The 22,735-nt window shown below is 38.3% G+C and overlaps 1 protein-coding gene across 2 annotated transcripts in view; it reads left to right on the forward strand.

The window, feature by feature from the left end:
- The first annotated feature begins 231 nt into the window (after positions 1–231).
- The window catches only part of DNAJC12 (DnaJ heat shock protein family (Hsp40) member C12), a 35,621-nt gene continuing 13,117 nt past the window's right edge, over positions 232–22,735 (forward strand). For both annotated transcript variants that reach the window (XM_004777823.2, XM_013048622.2), the window contains exons 1-2: positions 232–467; positions 11,654–11,732. In XM_004777823.2, the coding sequence (XP_004777880.1) occupies positions 390–467; positions 11,654–11,732 (157 nt within the window). In that variant the 5' untranslated portion in view covers positions 232–389. The remainder of the gene's footprint in view (positions 468–11,653; positions 11,733–22,735) is intronic.

Consider the following 22,735-nt stretch of genomic DNA (forward strand, 5'->3'; position numbering starts at 1 on the left):
ACAAAAGGAAAAAAGATAAAAATACATAGGGAATGGAGAAATGGGTAATTTGGGGAGTACGTAAAAATAGTCAGTCTTTGTCAACCCATAAAATGAATGGTTCAAGTGCATTACTTACTGTAAACTCAAACTACAGATCCCAGGCAGCTTTGCAACAAACAGCTCGGCACGTGGCCTATTCTTTTCTCTTCCACAAACAGCCAATGAAAGGTAGAGTTTACAAAGGTCTAGGGTGACATCTGGTGTACTGACTGTGACCAGCCTTAAATCTCATTATTGCCATTTGGAACGTGCGGCTGAAAACAAGATCTAAAAAGGCTTTTCCGATTAATTCACAGCTTATTCTGTCTCTTGTTTCAGAGGGAAAAGAAGCTGATTTAGTAATTGAAATGGATGCAATACTAAATTACAGTTCAGAAGACACTGAAGATTTCTACATGCTGCTGGGATGTGATGAACTGTCTTCGGTAAGACTGTGGATAATGCTCTTCTTTTTCAAGTTTTTATTTAAGGTGGTAACTTTGAACTTTTAGTCAAATTGCCTAAAAACCTAATCTTATATTCTTTTAAAGCACATTTGACTTAGAGAAAGTTAAGGATTTAAATCTTGGGTCCTTAGTGGGGTAGTGTTCTTTTGTGATTTTTAGAGGTTTCTGACCAAATTTGTGTATTCTGGCACAGGGCCATAGACTCTACTTCAAATACACTAAAAATATGTATTTGAAATTTTATTGTAATGCTCTTGGCAGTGTTTAACAGAATACCTAAGTTGTATCTTCATTATGGTAATTTATACTAAAATTTAGATGAAATGTAATTTTCTAGTATTAGTGTTTTTAAAATGTTTTATTAAAATATGTACTTTTACACGAGCAGTTAAATTATATAAACCAAGAAACATTCTTTTATATTAACATTATAAATCATGTGTGAGAAATTACTTAAAAGGGTGGCTTCTGAAACAAAATATGTGAAAAGCTCTGTAGTTATTCACTGGATCTATAATAAAATAATATTTTTAAAGGACATAAAAAATGTTTTGAAGGCAGTAAAAGTTTTTTAAATTATGGAAAACTCATTTATAATTCTATTTCCCAGGAATAATGCTATTAATATGTGATTTATTAATCTTTAGTCTTTTTCTTATGTATATTTTTGGAGATATGTTTGGGAAGATACTATATATTTACTTGTTGATTCCTGCTTTTTACCCACTCCGGGATTTCTCCATATTATTGAACACTCTTCATACATATTTTAATGTTGCACATTTCATTTTATTGTTGTATCACAATTGATTGTTCCCTTATTGTTAAATATTTCATTTATTCCTAGTTTTTCAATGTTTTAAATACCATTGAGATGAATAGGAAGTACCTTTCAACATATTACTAAATATATTATATTTTATATAATAATTATTAAAAATTTTTTGCTAAAATATAGCTATTAATATCAAAATATTTTAAGGCAGAATTCTTTTCTATTTATCTTTGTTTCATAAGGCTGGAGTTTAGTAATAAAATATGCTTAATTTTGTTTGGAAAATAAAATGTGATGTTGGACTAAAGGATTAAAATCTCTATCTTCATCACACTGAGGGAGTTACCTTATGTATCTTGTAGTTAAACACACACACACACACACACATGCACACACCAGGTTATAATACTCCTTTAGCTGTATATTTCTTCTTTAGGGTAATATGTCACTCTTGTTTACTTTAGTGGTGGTTTACTTAATAGCTATTGAGAAAGCTTATTGACATTTTTACCACCTGTGTTATGAGTTATGCTATTGCCAAATAGTTTTTGAAGGAGCTTTTTAAAATCAAAGGAATATAATTTAACTTGATAAGCTTCACAAATTGGATTTAAAGAAATATTGTTATTCTAAGTTATGAAGTAAAGGTGATTATATCCCCATAATAAATATCTACACCCTTTTAGTCAGTCTTTTGTAGGTATGTTATTGTTTCCTCAGTCTACAAAGAAGGAAAAGGAAGATAAGTTTTGAATAGACTGAAAAAAATGATCCTATTGTTTATTTATAATGTTTATGACAGTCTCTTTCATTATGGCTAGCAAGTTTGTTACCAGTTATAGTCAAACTTCCCTGTATGTACTGTAGCATATATTAAAAGGAGAATAAAAGCATTGCCTTGCCATTCCTTCTTTACTGATTCTGCAAATGACATACCATGTTTAGATTACAATCATTTATCTAAAATGATCTGTCACAATTTTGTCAATTCTTTTTATATGTATCTTTCCCCTGTTTTCATATATATCTTTCCCATTAAAAATATTTAATTTTTCTTATTTGTAAGTAATCTCCACACCCAGTGTGGGGCTTGAACTCACAACCCCAAGATCAAGACTCACATGCTCTACTGACTGAGCCAGCCAGGCACCTCTGAAAATATTTTAATTCCATTTTTTGAGTATTAAGTGTGACGTTTCTTTTAGTTGATTTGTAGTGGATGGATTTCTTTTACTTTAGATATTCCTTGATATGATACTTTAAAAAGTTGACCAGAACTATTCATACTCAAAAGCAATTTACCAATTATCATTTCAAAGCAACTTATGCAACTTATATTTTGATTCTATTTATAACAACTGTGTTGACACACACACATATAATTCTTTTGCTTTAGTATATAATTCTTAAAATTTAAAGCTTCCATTGAAAATTAATGAAATGACATATATAAACCCTGGGACGATTTCCACAGTGTTGAGTGGAAAACAACATACCCTCATTTCAAAAACATTTACTGAAGGTTGATTCCAAGTTAGCTTTTTTGCCTTGAATCAGATTTTACACAAAAGACACATGTTATGAAATCTTCTAAAGTCCTTATTAATATATACACCACTAGTGTGTAAGGCATCCTCTGTGGTTTATACCTTACTTGATTTTTTGATATTTGGTTACCATTTCAGTAGTATTGATAAGAAGACATCCTGATTTCAAGATTTCACAGACTTGAAAATTGAGCATAAACTTGATAGAAAAATGGAGACACCTATTTTTTTCTTAGCATTTACTAGCTATGTGATCTTGGGAAATGGTTTAGCTTTTCTCTGCCTTTGTTTCCTAATCTTCAAATGGAGATAATAATAGTACCCACCTCATAGAGTTGTTGTGGGGATTAAATGAGACATGATAAATAAAGTCCTTAGAATAGTGCCTGGCACATTGTGGGTGTGGGCGTGGGTATGACCATTGCTTTAGCCTCGCAGTAATACTCTACACTTGGAACTTTGTAAGTTAGACTACTCCATAATTGACATTTTAAAAAATGTTTTATTTTGAAAAAGTTTTTCCTTTTTAAAAAATTTTTTTGAGTAAGTTCTATGCCCAATCTGGGACTTGAACTTAGGACCCCAAGATCAAGAGTCATATGCTCTACCAACTGAGCTAGTCAGCCAAAATGATCTCTTTTTAAAAAAATTTTTTATTTTTAAGTAATATTTACACACAATGTGGGAGAGTCCCACATTCCACTGACTGAACCAGCCAGGCACCCTCCAAAATGATTTTTTCTTTTTAAAAAAATTTTTTTAAAAGATTTTATTTATTTGTCAGGGAGAGAGAGAGAGAGCACAAGCAGGGGGGAGCAGCAGACAGAGGGAGAAGCAGGCTCCCTGCTGAGCAGGGAAGCAGATGTGGGCTTTAATCCCAGGGTATGGGGTTTGATCCCAGGACTGTGGGATCATGACCAGAGCCAAAAGTAGATGCTTAACTGACTGAGCCACCCAGTCATGCCCTAAAGATATTATTTCTTTATTTGAGAGAGAGAGAGAGAGAGAGAAGGAGAGAACACAAGGAGGAGTAGGGGAAAGGCAGTGGGAGAGTGAGACGCAGACTCCCCACTGAGCAGGGAGCTGGATATGGGGCTCCCTCCCTCCCAGGACCCCAAGATCACCACCTGAGCTGAAGGCACTTAACCAACTGAGACACCCAGGCATCCTCCCATCCCCCAAATGATTTTTAATACTCTTTAAGAACAGTTTTAGATTCATAGCAAAATTGAGGGGAAGGTATAGAGCTTTCCCCTATACTTTCTTCCCTCCCTTCATGCATAGATGCCCCTCTCCACTTGTTATCAATATCTCCACTAGAATAGTTCACTTGTTACAATGATGAACCTACATTGACACGTTGCTATCATCCAAAGTCCAGTTTGTATTATGGTCCACCCTTGGGTTTGTACATTCTATAGGTTTTTTTTTTTTAAAGATTTTATTTATTTATTTGACAGAGAGAGATCACAAGTAGGCAGAGAGGCAGGCAGAGAGAGAGGAGGAAGCAGGCTCCCCGCCGAGCAGAGAGCCTGATGTGGGACTCGATCCCAGGACCCTGAGATCACGACCCGAGCTGAAGGCAGCGGCCTAACCCACTGAGCCACCCAGGCGCCCCTGTACATTCTATAAGTTTGGACAACGTATAATACCATTTATCTTACAGAGTAGTTTCACTGCTCTAACAGTCCTCTGTGCTCCACATATTTGAATAATTTTTGATTTACAGAAAAGTTGCAAAAATAACATAGAATTTCTATATACACTGAATCTGGCTTCCCTTGGTGTAAACATTGTATTTACAATTATTGTGCACAGTAAAATTATGCAAATCAGAAAATTAACATTGGTACAAAAGTATTAACTTAACCAGGGACCAACAGGCTTTTTTTTTTTTTTTTTTAAAGAATGGATAGACAGTCAGGAATGGAGTGAAGAAAGAAGGGCACTTAGGACACAAATTTTTTTTCAAGGTTTTTTTTTTCCCCCCAAAGATTTTATTTATTTATTTGCTGGAGAAAGAGAAAGAAAGAGGGGGTGGGCAGCAAAAGCAGGGGGAGTGGCAGGCAGAGCAGGCAGAGGGAGAAGCAGGTTACCTACTAAGCAGGAACCTGGGATCAGGACCTGAGCTGAAGGCAGCTCTTAACCAACTGAGCCACCCACGATACAAAATTTAAGGATGCACTCTCACGGTCATGCAAGTGCAGAAACCTAAGAGAGAGAGAGAGAGAACCTCCTTAAACCTAAGCATCCTGCTTGTCTCACCCTGGTGCTGTCCCTGAGATAGCAAACATTTTACTTTATTTTATTTTATTTTATTATTTTTGAAAAGTAGGCTCCATGCCCAGTGTGGAGCCCAATGTAGGGCTTGAACTCATGACCTCGAGATCAAGACTTGAGCAGAGATCAAGAGAATGATACTCAACTGACTGAGCCACCCAGACACCTGAGCCACCCAGACACCTCCCCCCTCTTTTGAGCTAACAAATATTTTAGAGACTTATGGTCTCTGTCACAGCTACTCAGCTTTGCCAGTGCAAGAAAGTAGCCATGGGTAATATGTGAAATGAATGACTATGGCTATCTTCCAATAAAACTGTATTTAAATAACAGGTGACAGGCCAAATTTGGCCTTTGGGCCAGAGTTAGTCAACCGCTAATCTAAGGATAGTTCCCATTCTAATTTCATCAGTTTTTCTACTAATGGCTTTTTTTCTTCCAAGATCCAAGCCAAAATTCTTTATTACAGTCAGTTGTCTTGTTCCCTTGGTTTCCTCCACAGTGACAGTTTCTCATACCTTTCTTATCTTTCATGACCTCGACATTTTGAAAAGTAATGTTATTTTGTAGAATGTCTCTCAATTTTGTTTTGTTTTAGATTTTCTCTTTATTAGACTGAGGTTATGTGTTTTTGCAAAGAACACTGCTGAAGCCATATTATACTTTTTTCAGTGTATCACATCAGGACTACATGATGCTGTTATGCCTTATTGACCTGAACACATGGTTAAGGTGGTATCTGTCAGTTTTTTTCTACCAGGATCTTGCATTGTAGAGGCACTGGTTCCCCTTTTGTAATTAAAAAATATTTTTGGTGATGATTTTTTGAGACTATAGTGTGTCTCTCAGGCTTTTAGCATTGTTTGCTGGATTTTTTAAAAAAGATTTTATTTATTTATTTAAGAAAGAGAGAACAAGAGAGCACAAGCAGGGGGAACAGCAGACAGAGAGGGAGCAGGGAGCCCGATGTGGGATTCGATTCCAGAACCTCAGGATCATGACCCAAGCAGAAGGCAGATGCCCAGCTATGTGAGCCACTCAGGTGCCCCTTGTGGATCTTCTCTGTAAAAATTACTTACCACTATGGTGTTTGCCTATGGTGACTTTCTATTTTCCTCATTCATTTTACATTTATTACTAAGAATTCTTCCATAAAGAAAAGTTATCCTTTTCCCCATATTTATTTATCAGCTGTTTTTGTCCCTATGAATTAATAGTTATTGAATTTTTCTGGATTATAACACAATACTACCATTATATATTTTGTGGCTCAAATTGTTTCTCTGGCTTACGTTTTAATTGTCATTTGATTAGAATGATGTAGGATCATCTCATAGGATTTATTTCAGGGATATCATTAATATTTGGAGTTTTATGGGAAAAATCCAGTGTCACATAAGTGAACTGAAATGATGGATACTAATTAACTCACTTATTAAAATGAGCCTTCTCTTTTCTATAGCATATCAATTCCCATCACTAGAATCAATTCATTCTTTTAATGACTAAATCACAATTACCAGAAGCTCCTCTTATGCTATAATCATATTATTGAAAGAACTTCTGTCAGTCAATAATCAAGTATTTATTCAACACTTGGCATCTTGCCAGTACTGGAAGTGATGGGGGTAAAACAAAACAAAACGAAAAGGTGAGAAATAGTGCACGTGTGTAAGACACTTGGCAGCCAGCCGAGGAGGCAAAGCTAATACAAAGGAAACAATTTGAGAAAAAATAAATACTGTGCTGTGTGGTACTATTTATAAGTGCAACAGGAATTAAAGGAAGACTACCTGAAAAAATTTCGGAGAAGAGATGAGGGTTGAAGTGATCTTCCTAGGTCAAAATTTAGACACATGATGGGAGAGATGGAGGGCATTTGTGTGGCCAGGGAAATGTGGAGAAGATCCATTCAAGCGGGAATCAGATTAGTGCCTATTGCACAATAGAGTATTTCCTGACACAGATCCAAAGATTGTGCTAATATGCTATGGAAAAGGTACATTTTTTAAGTTTTGAAACTTCATTTCTAAAACTAATCTATTTTCTTCTTTTTTAAATTTTTTATTTTTTTAAAGGTTTTATTTATTTATTTGACAGATCACATGCAGGCAGAGAGGCAGGCAGAGAGAGAGAGAGAGAGGAGGAAGCAGGCTGCCCGCGGAGCAGAGAGCTTGACGCTTGACGCGGGACTGGATCCCAGGACTCTAAGATCATGATCTGAGCCGAAGGCAGCGGCTTAACCCACTAGCCACCCAGGCGTCCCAAAACTAATCTATTTTCAATAAAGAAATGTGCAGTAGGAAGACAATGGAGAAAAATGTTAACCTAATGCTTAAAATCTGGGAGTATGCCATATGCATGTGTGCACATGCGCTGTATTTATGTTTTTTTAAAAGATCTATTTATTTATTTTAGAGAGAGAGGAAGGGAGGAAGGGCAGAGGGAGAAGGAGAGAGAAAAACTCAAGCAGACTACATGCTGCGCATGGACCCCGAGGTGGGGCTTGATCTCATCACCCCGAGATCATGACCTGAGCAGAAACCAAGAGTCATACACTTAACTGACTGAACCACCCAGGTGCCCCTATTTATGTGTTATGTAAGTTCACGCACATATGTGTAAATATATTTTAAAAGATTTATTTACTTGAGAGAGAGAGAGGAAGATGGAGAGAGAGGGAGAGAACATGCACATGAGTTGGGGGAGGAGCACAGGGAGAGTGGGAGAGAAGTAGACTTCTTGCTGAGCATGGGGTCAAAACAATGACCCTGAGATCCGGACCTGAGCTGAAATCAAGGGTTGGATGCTTAACTGACCCAGCCGTCTAGGTTTCCCATGTGTGCATATTTGTAAGAGCATTTCCATACATATTTAGTGTCAGACTACCTTCATTCAAATACTGGCTGTGCTACTATGTGTATGGCCTTGGGACAGTTACTTAACTTTTCTATTTCTTGGTTTTCTAATCTGTAAAATGGGAAAAATAAAATAAAATATAATAATAAAATAAAATAGGGGCACCTGGGTGGCTCAGTGGGTTAAGCCTCTGCCTTCAGCCCAGGTCATGATCTCAGGGTCCTGGGATCGAGTCCCACATCGGGCTCTCTGCTCTGCAGGGAGCCTGCTTCCTCCTCTCTCTCTCTCTGCTTGCCTCTCTGCCCACTTGTGATCTCTCTCTGTCAAATAAATAAAATCTTTAAAAATATATATATGTATATAATATAATAAATAAAATAAAAAATACTACTCCCTTCATTGAGTGATTGTGGGAATTAAATAAGATATTATATACATAGTGCTTAGAGTAGTGTCTGGCATATAAGTCTCAATAAATCTTAGCTTGGGGTACTTGGGTGGCTCAGTCAGTTAAACTTCTGCCTTCAGCTTAGGTCACAATCCCAGCCTCCTGGAATTAAGCCCTGCATTGAGCCCCTTGCTCAGCAGGGAGCTGCTTCTCCCTCTGTCTGCTGCTCCCCCTGCTTGTGCTCTCTCTGTCATATAAATGTATCTACACACACACACACACACACACACACACACACAACATAATCCCTTTTAAGGTAAAACACTATGGTTTTATGCTGCATATAATGCTTTGTAGTTTACATTTCCTCATAGAAATACGTTACATAATTTTTCTCAGATTATTGAAAGTCTTCTACTACAAGATGATTTTTTAATGACTGCAACATATTTCAGCCTATAACAATATTTTAATTAATTTTAATATTTTACTACTGGACACATAAGGTTTTGTTTGAAATTTATAATATTTTATTCATTGAACCTTCTTATAACTAAATAATTTTCCCAACTCTATCTCCTTAGACAAATTCCTAGAATTGGAATTGTTATATCAAACAGTGAAAAAATTATAGGCTTTTCATATACAGATATACATATATATGTATATATTTTTATTATACATGTATTACATATTTATTTATTTATTTATTTCTAGGAAGTCTGCATCCTTACTGGGAGAGCAGGAAAGTGTTAATTTCTTTGCAGCCTGAGTGACACAGGTCATTATTATGCCCTGGATGTTTTGATTTATTTGATTTTGAGTAAAGTTGAACATTGTTTGTATGTTTATTGGCCAGCATAATCGGCAGTTTTCCAGACCATTGAGCATTGGGTCAGGAAGGCAGGACTCAGTGGACCTTGAAATGAGAGCCTCACTGGTCCAGGGGCTGTGGTTGGCACATGGGGTGGGGATGCTAGGAGATAGATAGAACATTCTCAAGACAAACTGACCCGCTGTACTCATTAGTTTACTCAGAACCAGCCCTACATAGGTGGCTTTGATAAATTTTGTGACACTAAAACTATAAAGAGTAATGAAAGACAGATATAGAGTATTCTTAATTTTTTAAAATATAAAATTGGCAAAGTAAAAAAAATATAAAGAAGAAACTAATAATCACGTACATTAGCACTTTTAAGAATTAAACATTTTTATTCATTTGCTTCCATGGGCTGTTACTAGAATGTTTTCTAATGGGATAGGAAGGAAAAAATAAAACAATAACAACAACACTCCCCACCCCAAGTTTCTACCTTTGATACATAGGTATAATTTTATCTATTTAGCTTATTAAAATCCTCCAATATATATACATAAATATGTGTATAAGTATGCAAAAAAAAAGTCTTGAAGGGGGGATGTTATTCTGGGGGGATGAAGAGTAAAGGGACTTTTACTTTTTGGTCTGTATTGATATAAATTTTTTCAAAGAGAGATTGTGAATATTTATAAGTAACCTAATTAAAAATGCTTACTCTCTTAGAATCTTTTGAGTTTTTAATATTTTAAAATTTAAAAACAAACTTCATTCTCACTTTTCTTTGTTATACGAGCAGTTTATGGTAACTGCTTTATGGTTAAAGGGAGTACCCAAGGAGAGGAAACACAATTAACTAATTAAGAGATAATTTACTTTCATTGATTAGTGGATAGTAAATATGGAACTTATAATAGGTCCCTAAGTCTGAAGAATTTGACTATATAAAACAGTAGTTAAGATTATTGGATTTGAGGGGTGCCTGGGTGGCTCAGTGGGTTAAAGCCTCTGCCTTCAGCTCAGGTCATGATCCCAGGGTCCTGGAATGGAGCCCCACATCTGGCTTTCTGCCCAGGGGGAGCCCGCTTCCCTTTCTCTCTCTGTCTGCCTCTCTGTCCACTTGTAATCTCTGTCTGTCAAATAAACAAAATCTTTATTAAAAAAAAAAAAAGATTATTGGATTTGAATCCAATAAGTCCAACTAAGTCCAGCTGCTTAGTTAACAAAAAATTCAGCTTTTTTAGCAACTAGCTAAATGATTTCAGGCTAGTTACCTAGCCACTGACCTTTGGTTTTAGGTATCATTGAGCTCTTACTATGATCAGGCTTTGTGTTAAAGGCCCTAATTCAATCCATAAGGAAACTGAGGCACATGGAAGTTACAAACTTGCCTCAAGTCTGGGCAGAAATGAGGTTTAAAAGAAAGCGATCAGGGGTGCCTGGGTGGCTCAGTCAGTTAAGCTTCTGTCTTCCACTGGGGCCATGATCACAGGGTCCTGGGATGGAGCCTGCATCAAGCCCTGCATGAAAGCCCCTCATGGAGCCCTTCATGGAGCCCCTCACCTGGTCCTGTATTGGGCCTCCCTGCTCAGTGGGGGGTCTTTTTCTCCTTCTCCCTCTGCCCCTCTCCACCTCTTGTGTTCTTTCTCTCATTCTTTCTCTCTCAAATAAATAAATAAAATCTTAATAAAAAGAATAAAATGAAGCAATCAGATTGCTGAGCCATATAACCATTGTTGTCTCCTGCTGCTATCACTGGAATTACAATGAACAAAGACAAGTCTTGCTGATGCATGGTAACAAGGATTAGAGGGCTGAGTGAAAGCAAATCAAATAAAAACACCTCTCCAGCCTCATGTTAGTTTGGGATGAAGTTTCTCTTTTCCCAAGGCTTCTAGCCACACTGTTAATTGGTAACAAAATTAACAGGTTTGAATTCTGTCCTTTTTTTAAAAATTGCAAAATCCTCTCTCTCTCTCTCTCTCTCTCTTTTTCTTTTTTGCAAAGTTCTTAATAAAGAAAAAAGAGGGGCAAAGGCAGAAAGAGGGAACTTATAATGGATAATTTATAAACTAGACAGTCATCCTTGAGTAATGAATGATGGCTAAGCATATTCTAAAGAGCTCAGATGATGAAAAAAAAAAGAACTCAGATGAGTGAACACATCTAAATTTATATATTCTTAGGATAGACATATCTGACCATTTTTGACATTTAAGTATATATTAGAGTCACAGGTGCCTTGGGCCATCATCTAAATGCAGTAGAAAGTTCAATTGTTATCACGGACTACTATTTGGATAGAAGTTTTCATTGGATGCTTTCTGAGTTTCATTATAGAGGAAATTACTTCTTAGAGTAAAAAGAATACAAATATAAAGATCAAAAGGAAAATTTGGGTGGAATATGGCTGTTTTGAGAAGGAATGATGCCCAGCTTCTTCCTTTATGCCATTTAAATTGGATTCCTTATTTTAAACATCGATTTTTATTTTAGGTTGAACAAATCATGGCAGAATTTAAAGTCAGAGCCTTGGAATGTCACCCTGACAAGCATCCTGAAAACTCCAAAGCTGGTAAGTATTTATTAATGCCTATTCCCCATGAAAATGAATAGCATCTAGAACTAAAAAGCTATTGAATAATAATTTAATTTCTTCTTGTATGTTATGCTCACACTTACTCTTTCATTCAATGCCCAAGAATGTTTTTGCACCATTGGATGGGAGGAGGGGAGCACCTGTGTAGGGTTTTTTTTTTCCCCCTAATAATATGGAACTTTCGTCTTTCTTTAGCTATCATGTGCTGCTTCCTGGTTTAAAATTTGACTATTTTATGCTTTATTTACTAGCTCTTGAGTGTTAACATGTCTTAAATATGTTTGTAACCAGGTGATTGCCTTGATGAGAACCTGGCTGTATTTCCTTCATTTGGGGGAACTGAATAATATGTCTCTATACAACATATGATAATACATTCATACTTTTGTTTTTTCTTTATCATAATTTAAATTCCATCATCATAAATTTTGACATAAATGCTTATGTGTATTTCAGCTTGAAAAAATACAAACCAATTATCTTTCCTTGACCTATCTCTCTCCTGTTCCTCTTCTGTTTCTCTTCTTCCTTTTAGAGCCAAACTTCCTGAAAAAGTTCACAGTTGATATTTCTACTTTCCTTCACCAATTTACAATTTATCCCAATCTGACTTTCCCCTCACCTTTCTTGGGAATGACTCTTGGAATAGCCGCCAAGTCCTCTGGGCTGGCAATTCAACAGTTACTTTTTAGCTCTTATCTTCCCTGTGTTTGCATCAGAAATTGGCACTGTTGACCATGCCTCCTGGAAACATTCTTTTCTCTTAGATACCAAAATACACACTCCTGCTTTTCCTCCAACCTCTTGGGCTGATCTTTCTGTCTCTGTTGTGACTCCTTCCCTCTTCCCTAAGGTTCCCCCTAAACTCTATTCTAGGCTTACTCCCCGCTTTCTCTCTGCAGTCTTGTCCTGTTGGGTCCGTAATCAAAGGAGCGAGACTGATACAAAGCGAAGGTCAAGCAAAGCTTTATTTCACTCCAAGCATTGAGAATCAAACCAGTTGGGGCTGCTGCTGACAGAGAAGGCGACCCCTCCCTGCCTTGCCAACTAACTTTTAAAGGTCAAGGGCCATGTGGTTGAGCCTGGCCACACACAGGTGGCAAATGAGGTTGCAACACACAGAGAAAGCTGCACAGTCATGCTAGATCACATGTGACCAACTGAATCACAATTTACTGTATAGTAGATATTTGAACTAGCCTATCACCTTGGTCAGAATTGGCCCCCAAAAGGCGGGGCCCACACTCCTTGGTAGCTAGGGAGAGCGTATGCACGCCCCACTGATCGGATGTCTCCACCTGGCCTGACCCACCCTTGTATTTGGGCTTTGTTACCTGGGACTGATTTCCCCGACTTGCTTTTAAGTAAGTCGCCTTGAGGGGGGCAGGGTTAGTTTAAGCTTTACTACAAAATCAACAAAATCACTGTTTAACTGGATGGAATTGCTCTGGCTAAATAGACCCTTACAGTCCAAATCTGTGATTTCAATTATCAGCTCTTTGTTGACGGCTCCCAAGTCAATCCTTAACTCTAGTTTTCACTGCTTCTTAGAATCCATTTGGAGACATTTCAGTCATCCTGTCAGAAACTGAACTCGTTTTCCTCTCACCCTCTCTAAAATCTTGCTCATTTTTCTGTGTTTCCCCATCTTAGTAAATGGCACCACCATCCATTTAGTTGGTCAAGCAGAAACCTATCACCCTCCTCTTCCCTATTCTACCACTGGTTAATTACTCAATCCTAGTGATTTACCTTCCACATTTCTCTCCTGGAGGTCCTCTTCCCTCCACCTTCACAGACCTTAGAGTAATAAGTCACCATCATTTCATGCCTGGATCCCCATAGCACTCCTTTAATTGCTTCACACCACAGGTAGTGGATTTCTTTTTAATTATGAAAAAAATATATAATATGTACAAAAAGGTCTAAGAATACTATAGCAAATACTCATATATGTATACCTAGCTTAAAACTTGACCAAAAAGCAGGGGTGCCTGGGTGGCTCAGTTGCTTAAATGTCTGACTCTTGGCTTCAGGTCACGATCCCAGGGTCATGATCTCAGTGTCATGGGGCTGAACCTTGTGTTGGGCTCTGTGCTGAGTGTGGAGCCTGCTTACGATTCTACTTCTCCCTCTGTACCTCCCCACTTGTGTGCCCTCACTTTCATTCTCTCTCTAAGAAAACAAAGAAGCAAAAACTTTACTAATGCATTTGAAGTCTTTTGTGTTTTTCTACCCTGATTTTATCCTCAGGGTAGGTAATACTATCTTAAATTAGGTGATTATATTTACTATATGTGCATACTACAGGTTTGTGTGTAGTATGCATATGTATATGACTTTTCTATAAGGAAAATATTATGATTAATCCACATGCCTGTCTTAATCCACATTACACAATGATAAAATTCAAACCCCTCTCCATTAAAAACATTTTCCCTTATATTATAGCTTTTTATTAATTTTCTCTAGAAGTTGTTGACCTGTATAACCAGGTCATTTTCCAATATATGAAGTCATTTCTTTGTTAGAGTTAACTATTATTTTCAGGCATTTGATTTTTACCCTACTTATTAAGGCATAATTTGCTTAAGGTAGTGTGAATGAATCGTAAGTATAAACTTGATAAATTCATCTATGCATAACCAGTTTAACCACTGCTCAGAGGAAGATGTAGAACATTTCTGGTACCCCAGAAGTCCCTTTTCACATCCTGTTTGTTTATTTATTTATTTATTTAAAAGATTTTATTTATTTGACACAGAGAGAGAGATAACAGTTAGGCAGAGAGGCAGGCGGAGGCGGGGGGAAGCAGGCTCCCTGCTGTTTAAAGTCAGCATCCTCTCCGATTTTTAGCTCTCTATTATCATTGATTAGTTCTTCATGGCTTTGAATTTCACATAAATGGAATCAGACAGTCCTCTTTTGTGTGCGGTTTCTTTGCTTTGCATTAAGTTTGATATTTGCCCATTTTGTACAGGTACCAGTAGTTCATTTCTTGTGATTGCTGGGCCTTTATGTACAAGCCCCTTCATGTGCTCCCGTCTCTCCATTTTCATCTTCTCTCCACCACCATGCCCACTATTCCATGTTTCTGCCACACAGGACTACCTTGGCTCCTTAATGTGCCCTGTTTTCAGCTCTTCATTTTTTTTTTTTTTTAAGAGAGAGAGGAGCAGGCAGGGGTAGGGGAGGGACAGAGAGGGAGAGCAGGGCTTCATCCCACGACCTAGATCATGACCTAAGCTGAAATCAAGAGTTGGATGCTTAACCAACCAACTGAACCACCCAGTTGCCCTTCCACTTCAGACCTTTATGCCTGCTGCTTCCTCTGTCTGGCTCCCTATGATGTCTGTACACTTCTCTGCTTTGCTTTGATTGGTTAGGTCACTCCTGTGTTAGGTTTCAGCTTAGCCATCACTCCCTCTGTTAAGTCATGTGAGCCCTACATACTCAGAGCACCCTATATATCATGCAGAAAACTGTGTATCACACTGTCTCCTTGTTGCGTATTTGCTTGTCAGTCATACTGAAAGCTCAGTGAGGCAGGTTTCCTGCCATCTTGTTCATAGTACTGTGTCCCATACCTCACATTGTACCTACCATGGAGGACACTTAATTTGTGCAAATCATTTATTGAATGACTGAGTGAATAAATTCATGAGCATTTCTTTAGGAGACATATTAATTACCTCTTTGAACTGGAGTTACTATTAAAATAGATGTCCTAGGACTCCTGGGTGGCTCAACTCTTGATTTTGGCTCAGGTCATGATCTCAGAGTCCTGGGATTGAGTCCGCATGGGGTTCTGAGCTCAGGTTGGGAGTCTGCTTAAGGATTCTCTCTCTCCCTCTCCCTCAGCCTCCCCCACCCCCAGCTTGCACTCAGTCTCCCAGTTAAATAAATAAATCTTTTAAAAAAAGTTAGATCTCCTAACATAAAAGTATAAAAATTTAATAAACACTTAAAAACAACCACAACCCCAGGTTATTCTTTAACTGGGTTCTTTTCTAATAAAGCGTGGCTTTGAGTTCTTTCTTTGTCCCTGGCAAGCAATTTCTATTTGGGATACATGATGAATCACCGTGCAATCATTGCCATTTTTGGTTGCCATAGTGATGGGTGTTTTCACGTATGGGCTATCTCAAGGCTTCTTGTTCAGAGGAACACTGAACTGTAAATATTGTTTAAAATGAAAGGTACACAGACATCAGTATCTTCCCCTGTCAGGCTTGCGCTTGATAGATGATCAACCTGTGGTAGAAATTGTTTTCAAATCTGTTTAAGCATCCATTTACTCAATTTGGATTGATACGACTTTCTGAAAATTTAAGTGGGTCTTTATACACTTGGGAAATGATTACAGGTACTGATAAAAGTATTTTAAAATATCAAATGGGGGGTGCCTGGGTGGCTCAGTGGGTTAAGCCGCTGCCTTCAGCTCAGGTCATGATCTCAGGGTCCTGGAATTGAGTCTCGCATCGGGCTCCCTGCTTCCCTCTCTCTCTCTCTCTCTGCCTGCCTCTCCGTCTACTTGTGATCTGTCTCTGTCAAATAAATAAATAAAATCTTAAAAAAAATATTAAATGGGGCACTTGGTTGGTTAAGTGTCCAACTCTTGGCTTTTAGCTCAGGTCGTGATCTCAGGGTTAAGAGATTAAGCCCCACATTGGGCTCTGCTCAGTGGGGAGTCTGCTTGAAATTGTCTCCCTTTCCCTCTGCCCCACCCCTACTCCCATGCATGCATATACTGTCTCTTTAATAAATAAATAAATCTTAAAAAAATAAATAAAATATTGGGGCACCTGGGTGGCTCAGTGTTCAGGAAGCCTGCTTCTCCCTCTCCCACCCTCCCTGCTTGTGTTCCCTCTCTTGCTGTGTCTCTCTGTCAAATAAATAAATAAACTCTTTTAATAAAAAAATAAATAAATAAATAAATAAATAAAATACTAAAAATATTTATATATTTTTTAAAGAATTCACCCAGATGCCAAATTTTAGTTTGGCAGAAATCCAGAATACATTAGGTAGATTTTGAAATCATTTCATCAAAGTGAAAGCTTATAGAGCTACTGCCGTAGGAGAAATTAAACTTGTATATATACCTTTTTGGTTCATTAAGTGTAGTCTCAACCATTTCCACTGAAATTACTAATCTGTTAGCATGATGGAATAGTAGATATGGAGAACAATCTTGTCTGTCCAGATTGCTCCTCAATCCCACTGATGAGCTAGTTGACCTTGGGCAATCTCTTGAGTGTCAGCATTCTCATAGGAAACCTGGGTAGACTCATAGTATATTGCTTCATGTATCTCCTATGAAGACTAAATGAGGTAGCTTGTATGCAGGAATAGCTCAATGAATGTTGGCAGTTATGATTCAATGGACTTTCTTTTCTTGTTTTTATGCAGCATTCCAAGATAAGTTTTTTTTTTTTAATTTTAGAAAGAAAGTGTGCATGCATTTGTGCATGAGAGTGGGTTAGGAGGTGAGGCAGAGAGAGAATCTTTTTTGTTTGTTTGTTTGTTTTAAGATTTTATTAGAGAATCTTAAGCAGGTTCCATACCCAGCGTGCTGCAGAAATTGTGCCACAGAGCACAAGAGCTCCTGGCTGGTTCTCATACCAGTCCTGTGTATCTGCATGGCAGGAGCTATTTCAGACCAATGCTTCGTATGTTTCTCTCTGACCCTGAAGAAAGGGATTGCAGACTAAATTAAAGATCTGTGAAATGGCATTTTTGTTATTGATATGTAGGCTGCAAAAACATTTGGATATTTGAGGGAGAGCTCCTTGTCCTTGCTAATGTATCTTTCCAAGTCTCCATGCTTTCTTACTTTAAAAACCCTTTATTGCATTTCCCCCTATGAATAAAAATAACATAACATGTTGAAAGTGAAAGTCTGCTCTTATCACTTCCTGCCAGGGAACCACTATTAATAGTGGTATATTTTCCTCCAGATTTTTTCGAAGTATGGTCTGACATCATATTTTTATTATTATTTTTAAAGTAAGTGTAAGTAGCCTACATTAAAAATATGACTATAACAATACAAATTCAATTGTGAAATATGCATTTAAAAGAACCTCTGTATTTTCAGAGTAGACCTAGGAGTTAAAATGGAATGTCTCTCAAAGGTCCCAGCATCATTTGCTCTTATAAGCTTGTAAAATGAGATCTCTCTTCCCAGAACGGGTAAATGTTTATCTTGTTGTGACTCATTTGATTAGCTGGTATATTAAAGGACAAATATAAACCCAAACTCATTTTTAATAAGTGTGGCGGAGAGGATGGAACAAGGAAAGGCCAGCTATCAGGAAAGATAAAGTATCTTTAGCTTTCTGCTTATCAGTTGTCGAGGGATTGAGAGCACAATAGTCCCAGGCAGGCTTCTTTCATTTTGCAGACTCTGGAAACCGGCTAACAGTAATGTGCAAAGAGCAGGTGACTCATAGATAAATATGTAAATCTTTATAAACACTGCTGTAGTAGGAACTGGAATGTGCATCTGTGGTGATAATTTAATGAGCTTTTTATTCCCTTTGGAAAAAGTGACATCTTATTTGTACAGTGGGATATTTAAGTTGTCCTCAGCAGTAGAAAGGATTACTCATTACAGCGAGCTGCTATGGCAAGATGCTTTTTATTAGCTTGTTTATTCTCCTGTAATTTCCAATAGCCCCAACTTTAGGGTCTTCCCTTTAACCCACTAATTGCTATACCTCCAGCAGCGATATTAGTTAATGGCTTATTAGGTTTTGTGCTGTCCAGCTTTGGGACAGGTCTTGGAGGGACCCTGCCATGGCAGGGAGCATCTCTGATTGTTGGGGGAACACTTAAAGTGGTGGTGTTTGGAGGAGGGGGGCTCAGGAAAAGCAATTATTTACCACCTGGGTACAGAAGAGCTTCAGTATTTTAAATTCTGTCAGTATAATTTTTTTAAGATTTTATTTATTTATTTGACAGAGAGAGAGATCACAAGTAGCCAGAGAGGCAGGCATAGAGGGGGGAAGCAGGCTCCCCGCCAAGCAGAGAGCCTGATGCGAGGCTGGATCCCAGGACCATGAGACTATGACCTGAGCCAAAGGCGGAGGCTTAACCCACTGAGCCACCCAGGCACCCCAATACTGTCAGTATTGATTGTACATTTGCCTCAATGCCTGTTTGAGAGACTCTTGATTACTTCCCATTTTTAAAAAATATTTTATTTATTTATTTATTTATTGTTAGAGAGAGAGAGAGTGCATGTGAGTAGGGGGAGGAACGAAGGGAGAGGGAGAGAGAGAATCACAAGCAGATTTGCACTGAGCATGTAGTGCAGAGGGCTAGACCCCATGACCATGCAATCATGACCTGAGTGGAAATCAAGAGTCAAAAGTTTAACCGACTGAGTCACCCAGGTAACCCCCCACCATGAGGTATTTTTAAACACTATCAGGGCAATTTAAATTAGTTTCCCCCTGACAGTATTAAAATATTCCTAATTCACAAAATGTTTTAATGATATGTGTCATTTTTTTGGTGGTTGGAGCTCAGGGAATAGCACTATATATTATCTTTCTCACACTCAAAATAGGAAGCATTCACTCATTGGTTCATTGAACAGACAGCTCTTGAGCACCTGCTATGCTGTTTCAGTGCAAAGGATATAGCAGAGACCAAAAATGATAAAGTCTCTGTTTTCACAGAGTTTATATTGTGGTAGAGGAGATAGATCATAAACAAAAAACTACATAATGGCTGATAAAGGCATGGTGCTGGTGGGCAGTCATTTTATACAGCATAGTCAGGGAAGACCCCCTCTGCAAGACAGGATCTGAGATGACATATGAGTGCCTGGTGTAAAAGTATTCTTTGCAGAAAGGATAGTAAGTGCAAAGGTCCTGGGGCTGGGGTGTCCTTGGTGTACTTAAGATGCATCAGGGAAGCTCCTATGGCTGTAGCAAGGGGAGATGGGGAGAATAGAATAAAATGAGGTCAGAGAAGGAAAAGATGGTAAAAGGCAGGCAGAACATATCAGACCTACTAGCCATGCCACTGGTGGTAAGAAATTGCAGTTTTACTGTAAGACAGCTGGGAAGTCATTAAAAGTCATTTTGAGCAGAGGAGTGATACTATGCCACTTATTTTTTAAAAGATCTCTCTAACTGTTTTGTAGAAAACGGACTGAGACAAAGGCAGGGAGACCAGCTGAGAAGCTAGTATAATACTCGAACCAAGAGAAGACAGTGGCTTGAACCAGAGTGGGGGTAGTGGAAGTGGCAACAAGGGGTCAGATCTTAGATATATTTTAAAAGTAGAGCCAGTAGGGTTTGCTAAGGGATTAGAAGTGAGACGTAAGAGAAAAAGTCAAGGATGATCCAAGTATAGAGAAAACTAATGAAATATTTTCTGACTCCCCAAGCGGAGAAGTCTTGCTTCTATATTTCTATCACATTAAATTTGAAATGATTTGCTTATATATCTGCTTCCTTATTAGACTCTGAGGTTCTCAAGGGCACAATTAGGATCTTACTGGTGAATGGTGACATTTTATTTTCTCTGGAGGTGGAGGAGAAGCTGTGGATTGGAGAGTAACATCCATTGCAAGAAAATGGAAGAAGCAGAAAGGCAGTCAGTGGAGTGCGGCAGCTGGGAAGCCTAGCAGGCTTGGGTTTGATTTGTGGCTCCATCACTTGAAGTTTTGGGACTTTGGATAAGTTACATTGACTCCTTTAGGCTTAGGTTCTGTAAAATGGGAATAATAATAATGATAATGATAATAATATCCACATCATAAGGTTGTTGTGAAGAAGAAAGAAACCCTGTACTCAATAGCAATCATTTCCCATTTCTCCATGCCCAGCCCCTGGTAACCATGAATCTACTTACTCTCGCTACAGATTTTTCTATTTTTTAAAAAAGATTTTATTTATTTATTTTAAAATTTTATTTAATGGAGAGAGAGAGAGGTGGAGATTGTGAGAGCAGAGGGGAGGAGGAAAGAGAGGGAGAAGCAGACTACCCACTGAGGAGGGTGCCTGATGAGGGACTTGATGATAGGACCCCGGGATCATGACCTGAGCTGAAGGCAGTCGCTTAACCAACTGAGCCACCCAGGTGCCCAGATTTTATTTATTTATTTATTTATTTGAGAGAGAGAAAGAGAGCATGAGCTGGGCATGGAGGGGTAGAGGGAGAGGGAGAAACAGACTCCCCACTTATGAGGAAGCCTGATGTGGGTTCGATCCCAGGACCCTGAGATCATGACCTGAGACGAAGGCAGATGGCTAATCGACTGAGCCACCCAGGCGCCCCTCATCCACTTTTTAAAAATATTTAATTTATTTATTTGACAGAGAGAGACACAGTGAGAAAGGGATCACAAGCCGGGAGAGTGGGAGAAGGAGAAGCCGGCTTTCCGCTGAGCAGGGAGCCCAGTGTGGGGCTCGATCCCAGGACCCTGGAATCATGACTGAGCCGAAGGCAGACACTTAACGCCTGAGACACCGAGGCGCCCCTAAAAGAAAGAAAACCAATTGACTGCAAATTTTGAGGGTTTATTTTTAGATTCATAATATCCCATTTATTTATGTTTACTCTAATGCTAATACCACACTGTTTCATTACTGTAGCTTTGTAGAAAGTTTTAAATTGGAAAGTGTGAGTTCTTCCAACATTGTTTTTGTTTTTCAAGATTGTTTTGGCTATTCTGAGTCCCTTACATGTACATACGGATTTTTAGGATCAACTTGTCAATTTCTGCTAAAAAAGGCACCTGGGATTTTGATAGAGATCGCATTAAATCTTTAAGCAGTTTGGAGAATATTACCATCTTAGCAATGTTAGGTCTTCTGATCCTTGAACATGCATATTTATTTATTTAGATATTTAATTTCTTCCAACAGTGTTTTATAGTTTTCAATATATAAATCTTGCATTTCTTTTGTTCAACATTTTTTTCTAAGTATTTTATTCTTTTTGATGCTATTGTAAATGGGATTCCTTCCCAGATTTCATTTTCAGATTGCTCACTGCTACGGTATAAAAACACAATTGATTTTTGCGTATTGTTCTATAGAAAGTTTGAACTTCATTGGGGAGCAGAAGGGACACTGGAAGTGTTTACAGAAGGGACACGGATGGTTTCTATTGTATGCCATTTGGTCAAATAGATCAGTGGCAAAGTTACCATTTATCAACTGCCCACCATGTTACTTCCTGTGCTTAAACCCTCCCAATAGCTTCTTACTGTTCTTACAGTAAGAAGAACAAAAAACAGACCAGAATCCTTAGGGCTCTAAGTTCCTGGATGACTGGGTCCTTGTCTACTCGACAGCCCCGTTCCTCATTTCCTCGTCATCCTTTCCCAGCCCTGTGTCCTCCAGCCACATGGTCCTTTTATATTTTTTTGAAGAAATATACATATATATATTTTAAAGATTTATTTACTTGACAGAGATCACAAGTAGGCAGAGAGGCAGGCAGAGAGAGAGGAAGGGAAGCAGGCTCCCTGCTGAGCAGAGAGCCCAATGTGGGGCTCGATCCCAGAACCCTAGGATCATGACCTGAGTTGAAGGCAGAGGCCACTGAGCCACCCGGACGCTCCCACTAGGGCCCTTTCTATTTTCTCTAAATCACTGTGCTCCTTCCTGCCTCAGGGTCTTCCTTTCCACTCTTCCTCTAGCCCGATTACTACCCTTCCTCACAACTACCAGTAGCAAAGGTAGTCGTCTTCCGAGTAGACAAAACTGTAATTTTTTTTGATGTTTCTAAATATCAATCCCACTAAATAGTTCGTGTCTATGCTTCCCACCTGTGTCATCAACACCCGGAATAGCACTGGCGCTCAGTAAAGAGAGTGGATAAACTGTGCGCCAGGAGCTGTACATACATGACCTCACTTGTCCTTGTGATTCATTCTACACATGAGGAAATGAAAGCTTGAAGAGGTGAACTGGCCCAAGGTCACATAGCCGGTAAATAACAGACCTGTTCCA

The sequence above is a fragment of the Mustela putorius genome, unplaced genomic scaffold, assembly GCF_011764305.1.
Source record: "Mustela putorius furo isolate JIRA1106 unplaced genomic scaffold, ASM1176430v1.1 tig00003949_pilon_pilon_pilon, whole genome shotgun sequence".
Classification (NCBI taxonomy): Eukaryota; Metazoa; Chordata; class Mammalia; order Carnivora; family Mustelidae; genus Mustela; species Mustela putorius.